Source organism: Zingiber officinale, chromosome 1B (assembly GCF_018446385.1).
Source record: "Zingiber officinale cultivar Zhangliang chromosome 1B, Zo_v1.1, whole genome shotgun sequence".
Taxonomy (NCBI): Eukaryota; Viridiplantae; Streptophyta; class Magnoliopsida; order Zingiberales; family Zingiberaceae; genus Zingiber; species Zingiber officinale.
The window spans coordinates 26,743,758-26,767,833 of record NC_055986.1 but is presented as its reverse complement, the minus strand read 5'-3'; the positions used below and the strand labels follow the sequence as shown (position 1 = coordinate 26,767,833).

Sequence of the window (24,076 nt, the reverse complement as noted above, 5' to 3'; positions counted from 1 at the left end):
AGCTTCTTCTTCTTCCTACTGACTGCTGAAGTATTTTCTGCTTGAGCTTTGTTGAGCTCTTCTCTGAAGCTTCGCGTGAGCTTCCTCGGCTGGGGTCTCCAACAGTTGCTGCTGTATTTGGCCCGTGAAGTTGCTGCTTCATCAACAGCCGACGAGAAGGCAAGATTGTTTGTTTTTACATTCATATTGTTGCTTCTTCTTGTGTATTCTTGTACTCCTATTCTTGCTGGTGAAAGAAAGATTGTGGCGAGGTTTCTCCACCCAGAAGGAGTATATATATTAGCCGGTTCTTCGGGGACTCATCCACCGACGGATTGATAGACTTCGTCCACCTTACGGACACGCCGAGGAGTAGGAGTTTATCTCCGAACCTCGTTACATCGCTGCGTGTTGAGGTTTGATTTCTCCGCATTCGTTTCTATTATTTTTATTTCCGCTGCGCTAACCTTGATTTGTAGAAAGAAACGAACGATTTGGGGCGGCTATTCACACCCCCCCTCTCTAGCCGCGACCATCGATCCTAACACTTAGGAGCACAAGAAGTTGAGTAGAAGACGTAACTGATGAGAAAGATGACATGGGAAGGGAGTAGACAGGCTTAGTGCATCCGAGAGATAAGAAGCTATGGAAGAATACATCAATGGATGAGAAGAACATACGGGGCGTTCGAGGGATGAGAAGCCAGACATGAAGCTTGCTTGGAGAGAAGGCTGGAATTAGGTTCAGGTAAGCTAAATTCTAGACAACCAGAGCATCACCCAAGAGAGCATGCAGATAAGTCTGTTTGGATGAATAGTGCTCGAGACGCCTCCAATGGCTTTGAAGGGCGCCTCGAGCTTCAGCAGTAAAGCTGCCATATATGGCTCCTGAGGCGTCTCTAGTGTGCTTGAGGGCGCCTCAGATGAATAGTGTCGAAGGCGCCTTCAAGGACATTGAAGGCGCCTCCAACGCGGGTGAGCCATTAAGTGACCATTGCTGCGTGGATAAAAGTTTATCCAATTGAGGGCACCTCGGATGTCCTTGAAGGCGCCTTCAAGCCACGTCAGCCAATGATAACATCATCCCAAGGGGCTATAAAAAATCCTATGGAGCTAGGAATTAAACAATAACTAAATAACAACTTATGTAACTCATTCCTAGTCTTTTTTTGATCTTTCAAAGAGTGTAAGAAGTTTCTCCGTCTTCAACAAAAGAGATTTCTAGTGGAGTTATTTCAATGCCTTGCATTAATAACCACCTAGGTTGTAATCAAGTAAAAACTATAGTCTTTTTATTTTTATGTTGTTGTTTATTTTAATTAATTGTGATTAACTAATCAAGTCAAAAAAAATTGAGAAAGAATTTAATTTTTTTTAGGCAATTCATCCCCATCTTGTCGGCCTACGCAATCCAATAGACATGTCTTACTGCCTTTTTTTATTCGTGCAACATTATATTAATGTGCTAACTTTGTATTACAGGGATATTTTATAAACTGTGTAAACTAACTCTGTTTTGTATAAACCAAGTGGATCGGTCGACCAGATAAGAGGTTCAGTCAACCGAACCTAGCTGATGTGGAACAGTTAGATTGCTTAGAGCAAAGATGGAATTCAGGTGGATCGGTCGATCGAACTATTTTTAGTATACACAGTGACAGATTCAGATCATAGTGAAGAAGGAAGTTTCAAGGATTAGTTGACCGATCAACATGATCAGTTGACCGAACAATTAATGCAATTAATAACACGAAGATTAGATCTCGGCAAAGAAGGAAAGTTGGTTGATCAGTCGGTTAATAGGGAGATCTATCGACTAAACTAATCAGTCGATGAAACATTTTTTTAATCAATTGAATGTGGCTTATAAAAGGACTTCGAGGTTAGCGTTGACTAAAAAAGAACTTTGGTGCAACCTTTTGATATTCGATTCTTCTGTTCATGCTACTGCAATTTTGTGTACAAGCTACAACGCTAAAGAGTTCCAACTAATCTTCATCTTATTACTTCATTGTTGGTATATTTATTTTTAACTTGCATAATCTTTTGTAAAAAACTTTGTACGAATTACCTCTTTTCTGAAGGGTTCAGAAAAAGAAATTTTAGTGGATTGCCTAACGGTGTTGATCATGTCTGGAAGCTGAGAAGACGAACCTGCCGGTGTGACGTGTCTGGAAGGTTGACCGCATCCCCATGACCCGGTTGAGAGCTGTCCTCTACGTTGACCAGATCGTCTGAAGTCCTCCTCCGGTCAACTGTACCTGTATCCAGCGACCGGGTTGCCCCGGCCTCTGGTACCTCGGTGCTTGAGGCGAATCTCACAGACATATAAGTATCCAGATAATAATAGAAGAGTGCAACAAATGCAAGAAGAACGAGCAGGATGACGTACCCTGGCCCAGGGGGGCGCCCTCGGATGGATGGATGGATGAGCTGGTCGTGTCGCTAATCAAGTCGTAGCGGCCCGGACCAATACAGCGGCTCACAGGCCGGCACACGGCACGCAGGCCGGATAATACAAATGACTAACAAGCATAATAGTGGTGCGAAGAATGAAATACACCGGCACGATGGCCGGATCCACATCGGCGGGCTGCCAAAGGCAGCTATGGCTGTGGTTTGGAGGTGGTATTCGCCGTGATCGCCGGCACCCATCACGGGAAGTGCAGGCAGCAATGGCGGAGGTGTCGGCGGCTGCTGGAGACGCCGGCTGTTGCTGGAGGAGGCGACACCGGAGGGGGAGGCGCTGACGGCCGCGGGAAGTCAGGGCCGGCGGAGGCACTCACTGCCGGCAGTATAGGAGAGGTGCCAATGGTCGCCGGTGGCAACGACGGTGACATCCGCAGCCACTGGAGGTGGCCTGGGGCGACGACAAGGGTCGCCGGTGGCAATGCCATCAGCTGGCGCCTGCTGGAGGCGGCAGCGATTGCGGGAGAAGGCGGCAGCGGGTACGCCCGCTAGAGACGACAGATCCTCCATGGCATCGGCGTCGACGAGTGGAGAGGAGGGAGGAAAAGGTGGCTCGTCGGCAGCCATCCTCGAAGGAGGCGGCCATGGATGATGAAGGACCGGCTGCTCCTCTCCATGGCGGTGGAGGCCATCCTGCTACCGCAGGTGGTGGCGGCGGACCCCCCTGAAGAAAAACCCTCCTCCCTCTTTTACACGAACCGGCTCCCAAAATCCCCAAAACCCTCCCCCTCCGAAATGACGCCTCTGCCCCCTCTCTTCTCCCTAATCCCTTCTATGCCATCACCTATCATCCGGATCAGGTGTAATGAAAAATTACGGGTCTTGGAGTAAGAGTCGACATAGACTCTCAACCAGGTAACCACCTGAGTCATTTGTATTGCTTTTGCTATTCTATTCCGTTGCTTATTCTGATTCGCTTTTACGATAAAAGAAAAGATTTTTAACAAGTGATATTCAATCCCCGTTCTATCGCGTTTTTGATCCTTCAGACCGAACGAGTTTATTTTGACAGGAGTTGTAATCCACTGACTTGTGTAGGAGATAGGGACATTGAGCCTTGTAATTTTGTAAACCTGACCAACTTTATGACTGATCGATCGTATGAAGGAGGACTAATATATGAGGAGTACACTGAAGTCCATAGGTTCATCCAGCTATATACTAAGGGAATATGCTGCAGTAATAGGGAGTTGTATCTCAAATGCTTGATCGACTCTGGGTCATTCGGGTTTAGTCTGTATGTCTTGATAGTGAATGGAGAGATATATCTATTAAGTCTGACCGACTCATGGGTTGTTCAGATTTAGTCTATATGTCTTGGTATTGAACGGAGAGATAGGTCCATTAAGCCCACCTGACTCTAGGACCATTTGACCATATATTAGGAGAGAGAATACTAAACTTAGATACGACCAGCTGACCTTTGAGCCGACCGACTATATAATAGAGTTATGTAGTATGAGTTATAATTTCGACCGATCTTGGTGTCGGCCGATTGTTTATAAGTGGATCACTAGATCCTTTAAGTCCAATCGACTTTTAAGTCGGTTGTTCTTATACCAAGGCTTTGGTACTGAGTAAAGAGCTAAGACATGATGAAAATGATATTTTAACCACCCCTTAAATTTACTTTAATTATTATTTTATTTTAACTTTGACTACCATATTATTTTTAAATATGTTCGTAACCTACCTTATCAATATTGTAATCGAGTGACCTACCTTATCAATATTGTAATCGAGTGGCTGATAGGAGAGTCGAATATACTATTTAGACACTGACTTTATGTTAAGTGCAAATTGATGGGAAAAATTATTAAATAAGATTTTATATGTGAAGCTTTGTTTTGTTTTTGTCTACTTGGCGTTATTTATGATATAATGATAAAATGGAATAATTTCAAAGTCAACGAAAAGAAAACTTTGCGATATAATGTTTAGTGATAACATAGCACAACGAAAATTAATAACATCTGATTCCATTAAAACTCGATCGACAGTAGTCCGGGATAATGGTACAATAATTAGACCTTTTGAACAGTTAATTAGATGTTGAAGGATTGATTTCGGTGCACTGTATTTTCCTTTAGTGAGGAGATAATTGTAAGAACGTTGATCGTTTGATAGATCTCTATGAGTAATTTTTAATTTATCCTAATAGCTGTTAATAATGTTTCTTAGAGTTAAATTGGTCATCTCTATAATTAATTGATTTGAATAGTTGGATATATAAATTACCAAAAAAAAATTACCAGCCAACTACTCTACTAGTTTATCTATATCAAATCAAGTAAAGGTATTGATGCATGGATTTGTCCTAAAACCTCAAGTTAATTCCGTTCGAATTGCATCCGGATATGGTATGCCTAAATTGAGAATCAACTCAGCAGTTATTAAAATGAAAGAAGGAGATGGACCTTTTGAAAACTAGGTCTGTCCTTTCAGTTTTTATTTAAAGGTAACCGGTTGCAATGGCAAAACAAGCAATCTCATAACTTTATACCTTTCTTACTTGATTTTTTTCCGTTTGTTTTCTCAATATTTTATCAGAGATATGAGTTGATATGAGAATCGGAAAAGCATACCTCTTTCTTAGTCATTTCGGACCTTTATTTGAAGGACCTCTCGGCTACTCAACATTATGGAATTAGCCGACCTGAACCCGAAGGGAGTCGGTTTGTTGAAGGCGACCTGAAGGAAGTCGGTGTATTGAACTCTGACTCAAAGAAAATCCAACATGAGGGAAGCCGACCCGAAGAAAGCCAAAAAAAAAAAAAAAAAAAAAAAAAAAAACACACACACAGAAGTCAGCCTATCGAAGACCGATCTGATTTATAACTAGCCGGTTGAAGTACTGACTGTGGTTATTTTTATTGAGTCATTTCATCTCTGAATTTCATACCGGATTATGTATCACATCATACTTTGAGGATTGAGTATTCATCCTGGCAATATGGTCAACGCTTTTTATGTTGACTTAGAAGTGTTCATCCAAACTCGATCAGCAATAGCAGCCAAATAAAATCAGGTTTGAAGTCTTCATAATTCACACTGGCAAGTGGCAACATCATCAACGTTATGCCGAGTGGGAACTTTGTCATAGCATTGCTATACTCTTGGATTAAGACGAAAAATAAACTATATATTTAGTACTAAATCAAAAATATTTTGATAGATTTGACAAATTTTAAGATATTTTATCGGAGGTTTATTTCTAAGAGCTTTATTTGATTTGTATTTCAGTGTAAAACAAAGCAAATATTTGAACGGAGGTTCATTTCTAAGAGCTTTCTTAAATTGATAACACCTGATACTAGACCGTCGGAGGAGACATCCTTAAATTGCACGAGAGGTTGCCGATGATCCCGGACGAAGACCTAACCCATTTCGGCGGGGAAGATCACAAGCTCCATCTCTCTTCACGCTGTCCTCCCTCCTTGCCAACGCTCTGCTTTTCGGCAGTTCGGCTGAGTGAATATCAATGACGTCATACGGTTAACGAGGATATGCGACTCTACTGTATACATACGCGCGACCCTACCGAAGAACTCCGTGTGGCTCCATGTGAGTCGCACGATCCCGTGGGGTAGACGATGGGTAGAGTAGCTCTCGGAAGGTTAAATGTCAATAAAGCAAACATCGTCGAATATGTTGGAGCCGCGGCACCTCCATTTAATCTCTCTCTTCCTTCCGCGATCTGCCCTAACCTTTTTTACTCGTCAATTCTAAGCAACACCGTCGCTCTCACACATCGTCAGATCACAAGCACGCCTTAAATCTGGAGTGCTCAAGATGCACCGGTAGGCGAGGAAAGCTTAAACGTGTTTCCGATGCGGAGGTGCGAAAGACGGTCATTTCCCCCAGTCGGTTGTTGTCTTCTTTCTTGGATCATTGCCGTTATCATTCATCGTCTGTGAATTTTTTGATGCAGAGGTGGAGAGTTTTGGGGGCGGAGAGGCGGGGCGCAAAGACTGCTGAAGCATGGGGCGAAGGGCATGGCGGTGCGTCTGTCGGTCGCCCTGATAGTTCTCATCGTTTGCTCATTGTCGCTGTTCTCCATGATTGGGGTCACGCGACCTTCGAACCGGGTAGAGGTCTGTTATTTTTCTGGATCTATCAAATTCAGCTACTGCTTTGTTTGCTTCACGAATTGAACTTGATAGTGTTATTGCTGAAAAGATCAGACTGAAGTCGTTGTGATAAGAACCAGGCGGGCTACTGTAATGTTCGTCGAATCAGAAATTTAGGTAGTTTCACGTACAACCGTGTTTGGAATAACTTACCCAGCATTTTCTTCTGGGTTAATTTTAGGGTAATACGGATCAAAAGGATAGCAAACAACTGCAATCGGTGAGGATCACATCTGAGGTGATTAATCACGATTCTATTGTTGAATAATAGTCTTTAAGTCAAAAGGTGGTTAATGAATTGCGGATTCAGAGGTTTTTACTAACCTCATATTGACACTGAATAGAGTTTTGATTAGGTTCAATTATTTAGGTTGTTTTTTTCCCCAATTTTGGAGAGCACTAAGGAAAAATTTGGTGAGAATTTTGATTTGTTTTATTGTAAGTCTTTTTGCTACTTTGCTTTTCCTATATATGGGTTAAATCAGTTTTATTTGGTCAAGATAGTAAGTGTATGTCTCACCTTTCCTGTTTATGTAAAGATCAAAGCACATCCTAAATTTCATATAGTATTCAGGCACACCTAATTGATTTCTCATCTGAATGTATGAAAATTCTAGTTTAGCTCTGTACTTTCTGATCCTGTTATTGTCTGGATTCTGTAACTTCTCATTTTTGGGTTTCATACTCTCCTACTTACCTGCAACTATCGTTGGCTTATTGATGTGGGGTTCCTCAAACCTTTTTCTTTTTTGATGATATATTTTCTAATGATATTTCTTTGATGTGTATGAAGACTGTTGATATTGATAAGCTCTGGAAAAGTGCTAACTCAGGAGGTTGGAGACCCTCATCTGCTCCCAGATCGTACTGGCCATGTATGTGAGATTTCTTAAAAAATGGACACTGCTGTTTCTAAAAATGTGAACTCTCGTATTTTCACTTTGATGTCATTGCTACAGCCCCACCAGCTGAGACTAATGGTTTTCTGCGAGTCCGATGCAATGGTGGCCTAAATCAACAACGCGGTGCGGTAAGAAATGCTGTTTTATGTTGAAGCATAGTCAGAATTTCATATTCTTGAATTCTTATCATCCATAGTTGTCAAAAGGTCAGATCAAGGGATTATCAAAAATGAGGATTCATCTTACATAGGTGTTGGCCTTTGTAATTCTATGAGATTATGTTATTCACAAGACATAGGAAATTGCTGTTGAGTTTCACAACCATATTACTGCTATGATCCAATAAGAATCTCTTATCTTCCAGGTAGTCCTACTGCCACTAAACCATATTTTATTTGCTATTCATTTCTTGATTCAAAGGTATCTAAATTCAACATGATAATCTCTTATTAACTGAATGTCATAATGCATATAGACTTGGCACAAATGCCAATGGAAGCAACAGATAAGTAACTTTTCTAAACTCTCGGTAGTTCTTAGTTCTTACATGTTTACTTCAGCACATGCTCAATATCATTGCCAGATGACGCTGAAGTTGAAAAAACTAAAAGAATTTAGCAAAAGATTAAAGATGGATGTAAGTAGATATTTTTAGTCATTGATTAATCCTATCTGAACATATTTAACTAGAAAGTTGGAATATGTTTGAAGACTTGGTCCTTCCAAATACCACTTGGAGTTGAACATTTGTTTGGATGATGTAACTTGAACATATGGTTATCTTATGGCTCTTAATACTAATCGAAAATTTATATTGGTCACGGACTAGACTTTCACGGTACTGCATAGTAGGAATACACCAACAAAAGTAGAGTTTAGGATTTCACATATATAATGCCCCTAAGTCGTATATTAGTAAAGAATTTAGTTGGATCAGTAAATAAATGACCATAGGAATGAATTAGAGAAAACGAAATTAACACTATATTAAAATTGAACCACATAGACTGGTGCAAGTACGTGATCACATTGATTTTCCATTTTGTATACAGTATTCTGACTAGAACATCAATCCTTTAATTATTAATATCTAAACGATACATGATAATTTCAAAGTTGGTAGTTTGTAGAAAACAAAAAATTTCACTGGATGTTATTCAGGTTAAATGACAATCTCCAATATCCTTTTTGCCCTTGGGGCAGGGTTAGAGTTGACTAGTGCGAGGCGGAGTTGCTACCATAGGGTAAAGATTCGAATCTTGGCAAAACCGAGGAAAGAAAGCCCTCTCCGCATTGGCCAATTATAGCTTCCCGATTTACCTCCTCATAGATGGTCGTGGGGCTGATCGTGTGAGGCCGCTGGGTGCAGATTCCATCTTTTGCTACCATATATGCATTAATTTTATTCCATTAAAAATTGGAGATAAATTGATACTATTTCACCCCAACATGGTACTCTTTCTATTTAGGTCTAGACATGGATATGGTGTGATTTATACCTAACAATTATTTGATCCAATTCTACATTTGTTTTCAATAAAGTGTTTGTACGTGTAAAATATTTTCCAAAGAAATTCTTTACAAGGAATATATTCACAAATGAGACTTGTTAGCACATAAAGGTTAAAATGTTTTTACTTCTCCAAGTTTGGTTGGTAAGTCTAAGTGATTTGAATGGGTTGGCCGATTCAATGGGTTAATTGGTCAGGGCAGGCCCATCATTCAGGGTGTTTCAGGTGGTCTAGTCTATCTAAGTGGTTTGCTCATGTAGGTGGCCAAGTGGGCTGATTTGTGCAAGCAGTTTGGCCAGCAGATTGGTTCAAGGGGGTTTAGGGGTCAAGTGGTATTGGGAAGCCAAGCATACTAGGCAGGTTAGGCCAGTTGGTCTGTGCGGTTCGATGAAGCCAATTGGTCGTAGCAAGATAATTGGTTTGAGCAGGCCAATTGGTTAGGCCAGTGGTCTTTTAGTCGGTTCAGTTAATTTGGTCACTTCTGTCAGTCAGATAGTCTAATTCATTTGAGCAATTGGTCTGTTCTAGTCGACTAAGATTGGTAATTTGGCTGTATTGCTCACTCCAAGGGGATTATGTGCTTTGGTTGGGTGTGTGGCCTAGTTGAGTGTGCGATTTGATCAAACTAGTTTGACCAAACGGGCCTATTAGTATGCCTAGACTGATCAATCAGTGCAATCCACTTGAGCTCATACTCAATGATGAGAGCACAAGGCTTGAAATGTAGGGCAGGAAGGGAGTTTATTGATGTTAGTGAACTGAAAAAAATTACTTACACTCTTTTTTAAAGAAAAACATTTTTCCTTAAAATGTTTATGATGTCCATTGACCAATGATAAATTGTTAATTTGACATTTTACATCACACCAAACACTGAATCTGGGAAATAATTTCTGGGTCTCATGTGAAATAAACAGAGCCTAAAATTCAGTATTCTTCTTAAGCAATGAAGAGGCTAGCTTGTCAACTCTTTTTGAATGCACAAAATTTGTATATAGTGAACAAAAAATTTATTTGTTACACCTTGAATAGCACAAATAGACCGTTAATTCTAACTGCAATGGAGCGCGTTCTTTAGAGGAGACAAAGTTTAGGTCTTGCAGTTAGGAGAATTGATAATCTCTGACTGGAAATTTCACTTGCTTGAACTGACTAAATTACCACTTCGCTTGTGATCTTGCAGATATGTAATGCCGTTCTTGCTGCCCGAATTATGAACGCAACACTCGTGTTGCCCGAGTTGGATGCTAATTCTTTTTGGCATGATGAGAGGTGCTTGCTTCTAAGTATTTGACTTATTGTGAACATATTTGTCATATATTATCTTCCTTAATAGTTTAATTACAGATCCATGGTACTTGATATAAGCATCAGCATGACACTCGTCTTGCAGCATGACTATGAAGTAACACTGTTCTATGCAAGTTTAAACACGACTTGCATTGGTTTCTCAGCAATATTGAACTGAACTAGCTGTGGGTCATCTGGTACATTGTGATGTAGATGAATATGTGGAAAAACAATTGGTGATATATTTCATATAAATAAGATTTTTTTTTTCTTTCTCTACCATGGGTTTGAATTTTGGAAAGAATTTCTTGCAAAAAGCAGGATAAAGGCTGCGTACAATTTATCCTTCCCCGGGACCCCGCATGGCGGGAGCTTTGTGCACCGGGCTGTCTTTTTTTTTTTTTCCTCTCTACCATGGATATCTTATTAAATAGTAGAGTCCATTTGATGAACCAAAAGGCATCAGGGAACTCTTTTTTTCATGTACCAAAATGGCAGCGTCTTTGTTCGGCTTGCTGACCAACACTCAAGACTGTCAATATGTGATCGCGAGCACAACTTCCTTCGTTGGCACACCTTTGTGCCTTCCTACATTGCAGAACCTTGTCCAAGTTGTTAGTACTCTGCACCAGAAGTTACGATGCAAACTCTACACTGACTCATCTGTGTAGTACCCTTATCCTCTACTCTGAAAACGAAACTCTAGCAGCCTACCTTCCTCCTCCAACACCAGCTAGCTTCCTCCACTCCAGGAAAGCTCGTCTTTTACTCTTGTTCTGACACTGACATTCTTCATCCTCTCCTTTCCCTTCCTTCAATATTAGTGCCCCCTTCTCTTTCAGCACACCTCCAACACTGATGTTTGTTCCTACTCTTCTTTTTTCTCTTCCTTTGACATTGGTGCCCCCATCCCCTTCTCTCTCAAGTCTCAACACACCTTCGGCATTGATACTGGCAGCACTATCTTGAGCCAAGTAGGGACCAAAACTTCATCTTCGCTTGAGATTTCAATGCTTGCCAAAATCTACGAATCAATTAATAATAGCATTATCAATATGCTTAGAAATAGCTCTTTGTTAGTGTAGGACTGCAGTGGGATTGATAGTTATTTTTTTCAGGTCCTGCAAGAAAATAATGATGTTTCTTTGAGACATGCTGTACTGAGTACTGCCTATTAATAAAGTTGAATATATCAATATTTTAGGGTTTTTTTTTCCATTCTTCTAGTATCTCTACTTGTGCTGATAGTCTGGATGCTATGCAATGATTTCTAATATAATAAATCACACAGTTGGACAGCTTGCCAACCTTGATAGGTATATTTGGCACTTTCCATACTGGACAGCGTTAAACTTTGATTCTTCACAAATATTCATCACTCAACACCCATAGGTCTCCAATTCACCTAACATTAGACGTCCATCAAAAATCACAAGCCAACAAACATACTTTTGTTTTCCACACTGTAATTGTAGTTACCTGGAGTGATTATCATTCCTCTTGAACGGCCCCTGTGTATACATTGACTTGCCATAAACATTGTTTGTCTATTTCACTGAACATGCCTTCATATTTAATTTGCATGCTCTAATGATGTACTCATTCTGAGTTGTTCCCCCACACAGTGGTTTTCCAGGTATATATGATGTTGAGCATTTCATTAAGTCATTGAGATATGATGTTCGTATTGTACAACAACTTCCTGATGTGTCTTTAAAGGGGAAGACAAAGAAGTTGAAAGCTTATCAGGTTTCTGAATATAACAAATTCTATGATACTCATCACTTTTTGCTGGTTGCGCATATAAAGAAACTGAATTTTTGGTAACAAAAATTGATAGTGCTCTGTATTTTCAGATTCACCCACCAAGAGATGCTCCTCTTAGTTGGTACACTACATTTGCTTTGAAAAAGATGAAGGAATATGGTGCTATTTATCTCACTCCATTTTCTCATCGACTAGCAGAGGAGATTGATGATCCTGAACTCCAAAGATTGAGATGCCGAGTGAACTATCATGCACTTCGATTCAGGCCACATATAATGAAACTAAGTTCTGATATAGTAGATAATCTTCGTTCCCAAGGTCATTTTTTGTCTATACACCTTCGGTTTGAGATGGATATGCTTGCATTTGCTGGGTATGAAGTCTTTCCTTATAGCTCAATCATATTACAGATTCACGAACTTGCAAGCTAGCATTTCATTAATCATTATGCCAGCCTTCATCATTATGCATCAGAAGATAGCACATATGGTGGATTTGTGAAATTCTAGTTAGATTTTGACAATGAATTGAGCTACTTGAAGTCTAGGGTTAGCCTGTCACATCACATTGCAAAAATCAAGGTAGGGTTAGGTTTGGATGGCTTTGTTGCAATGGATCTAAAGGAAACTAAGAAGTATGGGATCAGTGGTAGGGTAGCCATGGAGTATAATCTGATATACTAAGTTTGACAAGTTGTGAATTCTAGAGTTTTTCATCACTAAATATATCCTCAAACTCAGTTCTTATAATGTATGAAATCCTCGACATGGCAGGCATATTTGCTTAGTGCATTAATTTTGTTTTCACATCTATATCGTTATCATTAGCTGACCCACCTATTGGGATAAAACTTGATTGTTGTTGTATCTATATCCTTATCATTGAAATGACATACCTGTTTTATCTCTTTGTTTCGCTTGTAACCGTATCTGCCCAATTAATCAGAAATAAAAAAGCACAGACCAACAAAGTCGCAGATATCCTGAAGATTTTTGAGCTAGGACTCCGGCAGCAACTCTGTTGCTGACAGAATAGTATTCCAATGTTTTGTGTTCCACCAGCAGTGTGTAATGTGTTCATTGAACCAAGAAGCATATGGTGTCATCAAATAGTTGTATTTGACCTTTTCATGATCTTTTAGTTCTAAAAATATTCCGGTATTGTCTTCACAAAGATCAGATCTTGTTTAGGTGAAGTAACACAGGATTGAGACCCTAACCACACGAGACTTCGCATCCAATGGCAGTCCATCACATCATTGATATTTTGCACCAGCCTTGCAAAACCAACATATTATCTGTTACAGATTTGATTAATGTGGTGTTAACTACTGCCAGTCTAAAACAATCTGTTCATCTGTACCCTTACAAATATAGAATTTGCTCTGACGACATTTAGTGACCTTGTCACAGAGGAGCAACCTTAATACAGCATGAAGGCATGTTCATATGAATATTATGAATGGAGTTTAGCATGATTGTGTTAGCAATTTTAACATAAAAGAGCCTAGGATGCTTCTTTTATTATCTTGAGCATTCAAGGACAGCCTTTTGTGTTCTGCATTTGTAAAAGCCCTTTGCTGATTTGGATCCATATATATTCAAAGTATCTAATCCCAGTTGAAGCGACAATGATTTTCTACCAATGCAAAATGAAAGTTTGTTTGGTGCTTTTTTCCCCTGAACTCAAAACACCTAGTTCAGAAATGAATAATCTACTCTTGTAGGTGTTTCGATATATTTACTCCTGAAGAGCAGGAAATTTTGAAGAAGTACCGTAAAAATAACTTTGCAGAGAAGGAACTTGTTTACAGAGAGAGGCTGCTTATTGGGAAGTGCCCATTAACTCCAGAAGAGGTATTGATTAGTTAGTTCAACTTGTTCATCAAAACAGTGGATTGCATTCTTAATTTTCCATTATAGTTGGCAGTTTGCAGATAGGAAGAAATATACATTTTATCACCTGCATTATACAAATTGGAACCATAGCTTGCAAAATGCAAATTCCGCTTATCGCTAGCTACCATTGTGATCTAGCTATCAATCCACTTCTCTCTTCAAAGAAAGTTTTATTTGCCTGCTTACTTCATTCTATTGCAAGTTGTTGACAATACATAGGTTTCTCCCAATTGTATAGGATTTATATCATCTTTTATCTTATTTATGCCAGACTATGGAATATTCTTTGGAGTCAGCTTCAACTCTATGATTGTCATTCCCAATGAACAAATAATTTGATCCTCATGGTGCTTAAGTTCTTAAAGTGTTAATGTGATCATGGATATATTGTCTTTGATGACCTAAAAGTTCCAGATGCTCCCAAATACTCAATACCTTATTGAGTTATGCTCCATGTATTCATTATGTGCCCTGTGTATTCATTACTTTCCCTCTGGTTTCCAAGTCTTAAAGTCCCTCTCTTTAGTGTATTCATTATTTTACCATCTTTCTGTCATCCTTGCATCCTGCTTCTTATTGTTTTCAACTTGTTCCTAACAAAAAAATTCCACTTCCAGCTTGTTTGGCCTTGTTTTACTACTTTCTTTTTTTCTTCATAGAGATTTTAAGAGTAAATTTGTAAATTAAATTCTGGAAAACAATGGTGATTATTGCACTGCACTTTCCTCAGATAATATTGGATGATTAGTAGTGAAGACATAATTCCTAGTTGTTGCTGAGCAGGTTGGAATCATCTTGCGTTCTATGGGATTTGACAACTCCACACGGATCTACATTGCTGCAGGTGATATTTTTGGTGGTGACCGCTTCATGAAACCATTCAGGTCAATGTTTACTCGGCTTGAAAATCACAACACAGTTGGGCCATCTGAAAAGCTTGAAGAGAATGCAAGAGGACTGGTTGGTTCAGCTGTGGATTACATGGTTTGTCTTCTGTCTGATATTTTCATGCCGACATATGACGGCCCAAGCAACTTTGCAAATAACCTCATGGGCCATCGCCTATACTATGGTTTCCGCACCACAATCCAACCTAACAGAAAAGCTCTAGCACCTATTTTCATGGACAGAGAGGAAGGGCGCACTTCCAATTTAGAGGAACGCATTAGGCAGGTCATGTTCAATTCTAAGTTTGGTGGGCCTCACAAACGTGTACGGCCTGAATCCTTCTATACGAATTCATGGCCTGAGTGCTTCTGCCAAATCTCTCCAAAAAATCCGGCTGATAAGTGTCCACCTAATAACACAATGGAAGTTCTAGAAAGTCAGCTGCAAAATGAAGGTGATGATTCAGAATCAGAAATCATGACCAACAAGTCAGATGGTTCAGATTCGACAGGAATTTAATCTTTCTAATCTGTAGCTTATCAAGAGGAGATCAAAAATGGTTCTTCAGATATTCTTTTCCATTTTAACTTGGATGCAATGGTTTTGGGTCATCCTGTAACACATGAATCTTATTACCTTATTTTTCTCCCGTATGATCAATATTCATGAGCCTAGTTTTCATGTTCGCATTCTTGAGGCAAAACTTTTCAACCATGCATATATTCCATTTCTGTTGTAGTAAACAATGTGCACAGAATCATTTGGTCTTCTCCTCTATCAATTGATGCTTCATATGCAAGCCTCAAATAGTTCCCAGTTGAGGTTATTCATCAGTGGAAAGCTATTTCTGGAATCAGTAAAGACTGTAAAATTCTTGGTACGTTTCTTCTGACGTAATGTTTCTATGACTTGTTACATAACGCTTGAAAGCTATAGCTCTGGAATGCCTAGCGATTAATCTACTGTATACCATCGTTATCACTGATAGCCATTTTTGCTATGGGTTTGGCATCTTCATACATTTCATTGACCAAGTCCATTTAAATTGAGATAATTTATAATAAATGTTCGGGTTTTTCACCTACATCTGCATATAGTTTCGCTGTCATTTTTTTAATTATTTGTGATTGCAATTCTCTCAGTATAACTTGCCTCTATGCTCCCAGAAATATTTTACACATTACTTTATGCGAAATAAATGGACCTTCCATTCAATTTATGTCTTCTAGAACAATTACTTGGAATACTTCTGTTTATATATATATATATCTTACCAAATTCATGAATTCTCAACCTTCGTCTCAATCTCGAAAGTAAGAATTTTGAATTCCATGGAGGTAGTCTCCATCATCTTTTGTTCACCTAAATTTGGAATTTTGCCAAATATTCTCAGGGAAGAAAAAATGGGAAAGACAAAGCTACTAGTCCAAGCATAGGAAGGATAGTCCACGCGATGATTAAGTGTATGATAAACTTCCTAACTCTTATAGCTCAGAAATTTACATGAAATTTAATTCAGCAGCATATCTAAAATTCGCTTTCCTTATTTTTACCCCTTTATAATTTTTTCTTTAATTTTTATTGAAATTTTCTTCTCTTATTATTCTTTTTGTTTAATGGTAAATTATCCAAGAAACACGGTAGCCATCATCAGACTATTGCCTAACAATTTCTTTTCCTCGCGTTGAAAATTCAAACAGATTGAATAGAACAAGGTATGAATGCTTTCTCCAGGAAAATTGCCAATCGCCAAGATTCCTGTCAAAAACAATGAAGGCTTGTTCGAGGAAGAAATTGTCACTTCTGGGAGTTCACTCGGAAACTACAATAAAACGTCTCTCTCTCACTCCAAGAATATATACATAAATAGTTAAAAACAGTGGCAAAAAAAAAAACAAATATATTTAATAAAATAAAAAAATGTTAACCAATGAAGTGCAATATGTTTCCAATGCTTGCTTGGATACATTTCCCTCAATTTAATCATTTATCCAATTATCCCAAGTCCACCGATCAATTTTGACCGAGTCCCACAAACGATTCAGTCTAAAAAGCAAACGCAACAAAAGTTTTTTTTTTTTTAAAAAAGAAAACAAACACTATAGAAAAAGGCTCAAAGTTTATATAATTATATATGTAAGCTTTTTTATTATTATTATTTTTATCATGTCATGTGAGAAAAATATATAGGCGAGATCTTCTGATCTTACCTGCCCTGATTCATCCTCTTAAAAATGGACCAAGGATCCCTGATCAAAAATATGAGAGGAGACATGATCTGAGCATTTTTTTACAAGAAGGGCCGTGACCAAATTTATTAATTAGGAGGGGCTTATCTGAATATCTGTCCCGAAACAACGACCAAGTTGCCGCCGTCAATTTTATTTATCTATCTATCTTTTTTTTTTTTTAATTATCATCTTCTCAAGCTTCTTATTCCTCCAACTCAAGTTGATGGTTCTTTTCTTCCTCTCTCTGAAACCACAAAGCCCAAAAGGAGGTCGCTTGAAGCTGCTTCCGAGAATTTTGCGTCTGCTATTTTTCTATCGCAACCCACCGAATGGCTGTGAGTCCCTCTCTTCCTCTTGTTTTCTTTGGGAGCAAATTTGCTGCATTGTGGCATCGCAGCTGAATCAATTACGCGAAGATCTCTCACTTTGCTCGTCTTCATGAATTGGTTAACCTGAGAAATAGTTCGGCTCAATTGCCCTTTTCTGTTTCTCATAAATGTTAGCTTTGCTGAATTATATAGTGGGATCTCTGCAAACTGCTCGATTAATTTCCAAACTAGAATTTGATTTTCTCTCTCTCTCTTTACTGGCTCACGTCGATAGAAGCTCGTCATCAATTTAATCTTCACTTAGAATTAATGGTTCTTTTTGGATGCAAAAACAGGAGAAAGACACAAAAGTAGGCAACTGGGCCACTGCTGAAAGCGTCCCTCGCACACAGTTCTTCGACCAAGCCCGGGGGAAAGTTGGAGGGATAACTCCAACTAACCGAAATGGTCAAGCTTTTGTCGAAGACGGACAGCTTAGGCCTAATACTGATGCTGCCAAGACTGAAGACTCGAAGCCAAGAAGAGGCAGTGGAAATTCTCGTCGAACTGATAGACCTTCAGTGCGCAATGAAGACGTTGTTCGTAAATCCTCAACAAATCCACGTCGTCAGAGAAATGAAGATCCAGAGAAATATAATGACGACAAGCAAAGATGGACAAGATACAACGACAGCAACCGTGAGAGTAAACCTGCTGAAAGAGCTGCGAGAAATCCTACATCAGACTGGAGGTTGGCATCGGAAGGTACTCCTGGAAGAATTAGATCAAAGGCCAATACAACAGTAAGATATTCTTTAGAACTTTATTATGCAGTTGCATGTTTGATCGAGTTGATTTCAGTTGTTGCCTGCCAACTGAAATACCCTAAACTTAACCTCTTCATCGATAAGTCATGTTCAAACATTGTGCAAGGCTTGCAAATGACATGAGGGTAAAATGACATGATTTCCAATTCGGAAGTGAAAAAACAGTTATGCTAATGGTGCTTATCTGGATGGCAGCCTTCTCATGATGATGTAGCAGTGCCACCTTTTGCTGGGTGGGATGAGAATGATCCGGCGTCCGGTGAGAAGTACACTGGCATCTTCAAGTTGATAGCTGAAAATCGAAGAACTCCAGGAACCCCGTATCAGCCACCGGAGCCAAACATTCAACCGGAAACTACTACAGAAGCTCAGGTCATCACCACATCATATTTCCTTAACAAGTAGCTGCAGAGACTAGTTTACAATCATATTTGTAGTGGAGACTACGAATCTTTACAATGAGAAACCTCAAATGCAGCAGCTAGATGTGCTGCAGTAATAATTGCATTTGACTAGTAGTTGTTGCACATCATAACTGTCCTGATTGTAGGAGGAATCAGGCTTACAGAGGCTTCACTTTTGCAAATGAAGCTTTATGAACTCTACCATTTTACCGCAATGGTTTGATATTCACTACAAAGAAAATTTATTGCAATATCGGTCATAGTTTGACGAATATCTTTATTCTTGTTGCAGAGATGCGGGTGCCTAAGCTGGTTCTCAAAGTGAAACTGGATATGAGAGTCTCTGAAGTTTAAGCCTAAAGCCCCTTTTAAACAGCTTCGTTCTCGAAGTTCTCTTCATAGCTTTATTATGATGAATATTTCTTGTGTGTTCCGTATATATATTTTGTACCCTGACCGATTCTACACATTCTTGTAGTTATACTATCAAGTATTGAAAAGACTGGTTATCAAAATGCAGGAAGATATGTTGCAGATGTGTCTGATCTATTTCTTCTTTAGTAGACTCTCGTGAATGTGCCAATGCTGAATCAAAAACTTGATTAATTTGTCTAATCGTTTTACAGTTGTATATGCACATGCATAATGAGTCGAAATATTCGAGGAACAAGCTTTTCTCTAAAGCATGCATATCCATTTAACCAGTATCACTACAAAATTACAGAAAGTCTTTGATTCCAACTATACATGTGTTCTTAGTTACCAAGTTCTCACAGTGAAGAAGCAAAGTGCAAGAAGATTGAAAGTTGTAGATGCCATACTTTCTATTCAAGTTTGCTGCAGTGGCAAGTGTGGTATAGAATTCCAGTCCAGTACTTTTTTTTTTTTTAATTTCTATTTTGGATTTCTCTTAAATTGTGTGCACGACGTGTCTATCCTCAATTCCTAGAGCATTTCGTATACTTCAGCTATCTATCTGGGTTGGGCTATATTCTATCATTTCGGCCCACTAGTTGTATTTACTGGTAACCAAGTAAGTCAGTTAACATTTTGGTCTATAAAAAATATTGGGCAAAAATGAGATGTCCTATTTTTTCTGAAATAGTCAAATGCTCTCCTACGTGCTGTATGCGCACTCCTACCTATTTTTCAGTCTAAATCTGATCATATTATAATAGTTATAAAATCGTAGCTACTATAAGTGAACAGTATACTATATTATAGCAGCTAAGATTTTGTAATTGTTACAAATATATTATAATTATTCAATTAATTGTTGAATCACTTAGAACATATAAATTTCTCTGTTAATATTTTCTTTAGTAGAATTACAAAGATGTTTCATACTAAAAATATATTCCAAATATAGAATCTATTTCTTAATTATCTCATCATGTTAGAAGGATATATCACAACTATTCAATTACTCATGAAATCACTTGGAACATATAACATGCCCACAATAAAAAGTTCATCTACTAGTTTGTTTTAGGATTTAAACTTTAGGATTTCTAAGCCAGCAACTTATCTATGGAATTGTGACTCTTCTCCCAATTAAAAAAAATCAATTCTTAACTCCTCTTATGCATGGATTGTAGTTGTAGCAGTTGTAGGTTCATAGATACTACAACATTGTAGTTATACCAATTACGTACGATTTCGTAGCTAATATAACTATAACAACCGTTATAGCAATTATGTACCCATAGCTGTTACAATTACAATCTTGTAGTAACTACGGGAATATAATTGCTACAACGTGATAAAATTTAGACGAGAAAAAAAGATAATATTATACGTGTCAGATGCATACATGTGTCAGAGGGCATCTATGTTATTTCATAAGGCTAGGACACTCTTTTAATAAAAAAAATAAAATGTGATACTACTTTGATGATTCGAAAAATGGGGGGCTCCTATGATTTTTACCCAAAAATATTAAGAATATTTTGATATTAATAAAATTTTAGATTATTTTTTAAAAGTATTAAATTAGAGGAGATATCAAATTAATAAAATAATTTTTCTTGATTAAAATTATAATTCTCATATTTTGGAGGATGAACGATGTCCTCATCTGTCGTCATTAGTAGACCAAGAAGCCCCGAGGCTTGATGCGATGGGCCTATCATCATTAGTAAATCGAGAAGCCTCGGGGCTCGATGCGATGGCAAGAAATTAGATGGACTCTTATACAATGAGAGTTCGATTATCTCCTAGTGCGTATCATACGCTTGGAGTGCTCAAATCATTCATGATACTGGGTCATCTGTTAGAGCTCATTTACACTTCTCGAATGTACCCAATAAAATTTTTTCATAAGATTAAATCTATCATCTTTAAAATTAATCAATTCAAAGAATTAAATACATATATTAATCAATATATATACACACACATCGGAGAAGGGATATTTTTGTTTCCACAAGTCGGGGAGCGGGTTGCAATAATTTGAAGTAACAAGAGGAAAAATGAAAAAATAAATAACGTGGGGACAAAAAATAGATAATGAAAAAGAAAATGCCAGGAAATGGGCAGCTGGTGGTGCTTCCATCCGAGTTCCGTTCCATGAATCAGGACCGTTGGTTAATTCATGAATAGATTAAAGGAGTGGTCATTGGTTGCGGAGAGGGAGGAAAACGTGCCGTCGCAATCGCCTTTCTTCTCCGCTGCTCGAACATCCAGAATCACAGTCACACATAAAGGAAAGGAGTCAACTTTGCTACAGCTCTCTCTTCTCTTTAACGGCTATGGACTTCCATCGAAACATCGTCGACAAGTGAGATCTTCTTACCAATCTTTTGTAATAAAGAATCGTCAGATTCTGATGGCTTCTTCCTCAATCCATCCTATTTAATTTATTCCCCTGCGACTGGAATGTATTATCTTGGCCATCCCTTGATCCGGTCTCATGATTTGCCATGTGTTTTTCTCTCTCATATTTTTCTTGATTTCGATTTGTGCGCGTTTAATCCGGATGAATATTTTTTTCCTAATCTAGTTATGTTTACTGGAGCATAGAATCCATTAGCATTCTTGGCCTGATCTGAATCAGCTTGTTGTTTGATACAAAACTCTTGGATTTGCTTTATATATGTCGAATTTGTGACAGTGATGCGTGGCAATGGCAAGAAGATGAAACTTGCGTGTACAGAGACTACCATCTTGGTTTGTTGTTCATCTTCGCTGCTCGAACATTTTTTCCCCCCTGAAAAAAAATTAATATTTTGGACTTGTATTCTCAAATCTATAGGTCTACGTCAGAGATTTTGGGATGGAAACAACCAAAAAACTGATAGTTTGTCATATGCCATGCCGAATCAAACCCCCATTCCAAATTCCACTGGTCTTGGCTTAGACATATCGGATTTAAGAGGTACAATCTTCAGCTTTTGCCTCTAATTGTGACTGTCTCAAGCCCCTTGAACTGATAAAGGCCATGACAGATAAGGCTAAGAAGAATCTCCGGGAAGAGAAAGAGGAACCGCGATTGAAGAGACGTCGGGCCTTATTTACTTGTGATGCTGATGCAGTAAGTTCTAAGGCCATTTTCTCAATTCTTATCATATTCCATTTAGACCAATGGAATCAACCTGCTTTGATTTTAATGTTCAGGAGAACTCAGCTCCAATGGATACTTGGTCAGAAAATTTAGACTGGAATCCAACAAGTTCAGGTTTTCATTGGTTTTATTCCTTGAATAATTTGGTTCACTAATGCAGACATGGATTATGATACAGCTAATTCTAATCAGAGAATTTGTGCTAGATGAAGGTTTTCTGTTCAGCAATGAAGTCTTGGATCAACCATTGGATGAGTGGCTGGACAACTATTTAAATGATAGTGAGATGTATTGCTGCTCTACTGAATCATCTTTTCTTTTACATGTTTTTCTCTTTTTTTTTTCATAACCTGATTGTGTATTTCTTGGTAGGTCGTCCAGTAAAAGCGAACAAATTAAACCAATTATCGATGTTTCAGGTTAGTAGAGAACTAACTGGTGTCTATTCAGAATCCTGATGCTGTTGTCCACATATATTTGACAGTATCATTTGTTCTTCATAGATTTCCTCAATGGAGAACCTGATACAGTGACCACTGCCTTTCCAAAACCCATCAACTCTGCTACTCTTAAGATTTCCAGAGGTATTTTTGTAGCATTGTTAATCCTCCTAGTTCGATTCAAGGCTCGGTTAATATGTTTCTGTGCTCAAACCTCTTCGAATCTATGATCATTTTCTTGTTATGCATTTCTTTTCAGGTGTAATATCCCCTACAAATTATAAAACAAGGTTATCTTCCTCTGTTGCCATTCCCTTTACCTTCATCAAACCATGCGAAGCTAGAGGACACTCGACTTTGGAAGACATAAACCAACGGATTCATGCTCCACCAATGAAACCAAGAATTGAGATGCACAATGACACTGCTGTCGGATATTCAACCTCGCCTTTTTCCGGGAAGCCTGTGATTGTGAAGACCAAGATTCTAACTGAAGGAGGGAAAGGAAGCATTACAGTTCTAAGAACCAAAGGCTGAATAGATAGATGGCTTCTCCCTTTTTTCTAAGATAGCACTGTGCACATTGAATCTTTTTAGTTTTACTACTTATTTACAGTGGGAAATCTTAGAATTTCACAGGGCTATTCTCTTTCGATCCCATCTGCTTGATTGGTCAAGATTTGTGTACATAGGACTTTGTGATTTTTCTTTAGAGGCAAAATGAGGATGACCTTGGAGTTTATTCAACGGGGTTTCTATTGGGGATAATCCAGAATGCTCAAATTATAGACGGTCTTTCTCCGGTTCATCCATCGGGTAAATCTATAAGCGCAAGCAACCAGACACCCGCAACAAGACTTTTTGGGAATCAATTACGTTTGGTAATATCCTTGATGAGAATTGACTTTGAATGCTCTTGTTTGTCTAGGAAGCAATCACATTTGGTAATGACCTTTGCTGAGAATTGATCCGGATGCTCTTGTTCGGCCTTGCCACTCTCATATGGTCGTAATTTAATATTCTTTTCTTTTAAATAAAAATCTCATTATTTTTTATACTTTTTATTCCATCTCAATCAAAAAACTTATAGATACAACACTTAAAAAAAAAAACTTTAACAATTTGATTAAAATTATTTAAATTTAATTAAAATATTTTTTGACATTGTTAAAATTATCATAATATTGCTATAGTAACTATTAAATAGTTGTTATTGTTGGATATTGGGACCTTAAATGGACCAAAACGATTTAGAGGAAGGAAGCCATCAATTGTTGAAAGTCGTAATTGACTTCAAAATTGAAATCTACGATTCGCGTAGATAGATTTAGACTATTAATTTGCTCAAAACCGATTAAGGGTGAATGAGAAATTAATGTTTAAAGTCAGCCCAAAATAACATTTATTATTCATTAATAAAGTGCATGAGAGAATAGTTCCACATCGAAAATTCTCGATGTGTATTCTCTAC

The 24,076-nt window shown here is 38.3% G+C and overlaps 3 protein-coding genes across 6 annotated transcripts; all 3 read left to right on the top strand.

The window, feature by feature from the left end:
* Positions 1–6,094: 6,094 nt before the first annotated feature.
* Positions 6,095–15,514, top strand: LOC122053697 (O-fucosyltransferase 1-like). Its single transcript, XM_042615691.1, has 9 exons — positions 6,095–6,285; positions 6,379–6,541; positions 7,371–7,452; positions 7,537–7,607; positions 10,174–10,262; positions 11,906–12,029; positions 12,137–12,420; positions 13,774–13,903; positions 14,729–15,514. Exons 1-9 carry the CDS (start codon positions 6,278–6,280, stop codon positions 15,350–15,352), a joined length of 1,575 nt encoding a protein of 524 aa, XP_042471625.1. The 5' UTR covers positions 6,095–6,277; the 3' UTR covers positions 15,353–15,514.
* Positions 15,515–16,319: 805 nt separating this feature from the next.
* LOC122053706 (RPM1-interacting protein 4-like) lies at positions 16,320–19,121 on the top strand. Of its 2 annotated transcripts, XM_042615699.1 has the most exons (4): positions 16,321–17,399; positions 17,729–18,175; positions 18,395–18,571; positions 18,896–19,121. In XM_042615699.1, the coding sequence occupies exons 1-4, from the start codon at positions 17,394–17,396 to the stop codon at positions 18,926–18,928; spliced, it is 663 nt and encodes a 220-aa protein (XP_042471633.1). In that variant the 5' UTR covers positions 16,321–17,393; the 3' UTR covers positions 18,929–19,121. The 2 variants fall into 2 exon arrangements, with proteins under 2 accessions (XP_042471637.1, XP_042471633.1); XM_042615703.1 differs by lacking the exon at positions 18,896–19,121 and having other exon boundaries at positions 16,320–17,399; positions 17,729–18,324; positions 18,395–18,499.
* A 2,092-nt stretch (positions 19,122–21,213) lies between these two features.
* On the top strand, positions 21,214–23,347 carry LOC122053678 (protein XRI1-like). Of its 3 annotated transcripts, none has more exons than XM_042615673.1 (9): positions 21,214–21,382; positions 21,716–21,771; positions 21,857–21,979; positions 22,050–22,135; positions 22,219–22,279; positions 22,372–22,453; positions 22,538–22,584; positions 22,669–22,749; positions 22,865–23,347. In XM_042615673.1, the coding sequence occupies exons 1-9, from the start codon at positions 21,354–21,356 to the stop codon at positions 23,140–23,142; spliced, it is 843 nt and encodes a 280-aa protein (XP_042471607.1). In that variant the 5' UTR covers positions 21,214–21,353; the 3' UTR covers positions 23,143–23,347. The 3 variants fall into 3 exon arrangements, with proteins under 3 accessions (XP_042471607.1, XP_042471612.1, XP_042471615.1); XM_042615678.1 differs by lacking the exon at positions 21,214–21,382 and adding an exon at positions 21,397–21,509; XM_042615681.1 differs by lacking the exon at positions 21,214–21,382 and adding an exon at positions 21,421–21,526.
* Positions 23,348–24,076: the final 729 nt, after the last annotated feature.

Coding starts and splice junctions, on each gene's coding strand:
- LOC122053697 (XM_042615691.1), top strand. Junction 6,542..7,370: donor GACCTTCGAACCGGGTAGAG/GTCTGTTATTTT, acceptor ATGTGTATGAAG/ACTGTTGATATTGATAAGCT. Junction 12,030..12,136: donor AGAAGTTGAAAGCTTATCAG/GTTTCTGAATAT, acceptor CTGTATTTTCAG/ATTCACCCACCAAGAGATGC.
- LOC122053706 (XM_042615699.1), top strand. Junction 18,176..18,394: donor GATCAAAGGCCAATACAACA/GTAAGATATTCT, acceptor TCTGGATGGCAG/CCTTCTCATGATGATGTAGC. Junction 18,572..18,895: donor AAACTACTACAGAAGCTCAG/GTCATCACCACA, acceptor TTCTTGTTGCAG/AGATGCGGGTGCCTAAGCTG.
- LOC122053678 (XM_042615673.1), top strand. CDS start 21,354: ATGGACTTCCATCGAAACATCGTCGACAA. Junction 21,980..22,049: donor AGACATATCGGATTTAAGAG/GTACAATCTTCA, acceptor AGGCCATGACAG/ATAAGGCTAAGAAGAATCTC. Junction 22,454..22,537: donor TATTTAAATGATAGTGAGAT/GTATTGCTGCTC, acceptor ATTTCTTGGTAG/GTCGTCCAGTAAAAGCGAAC.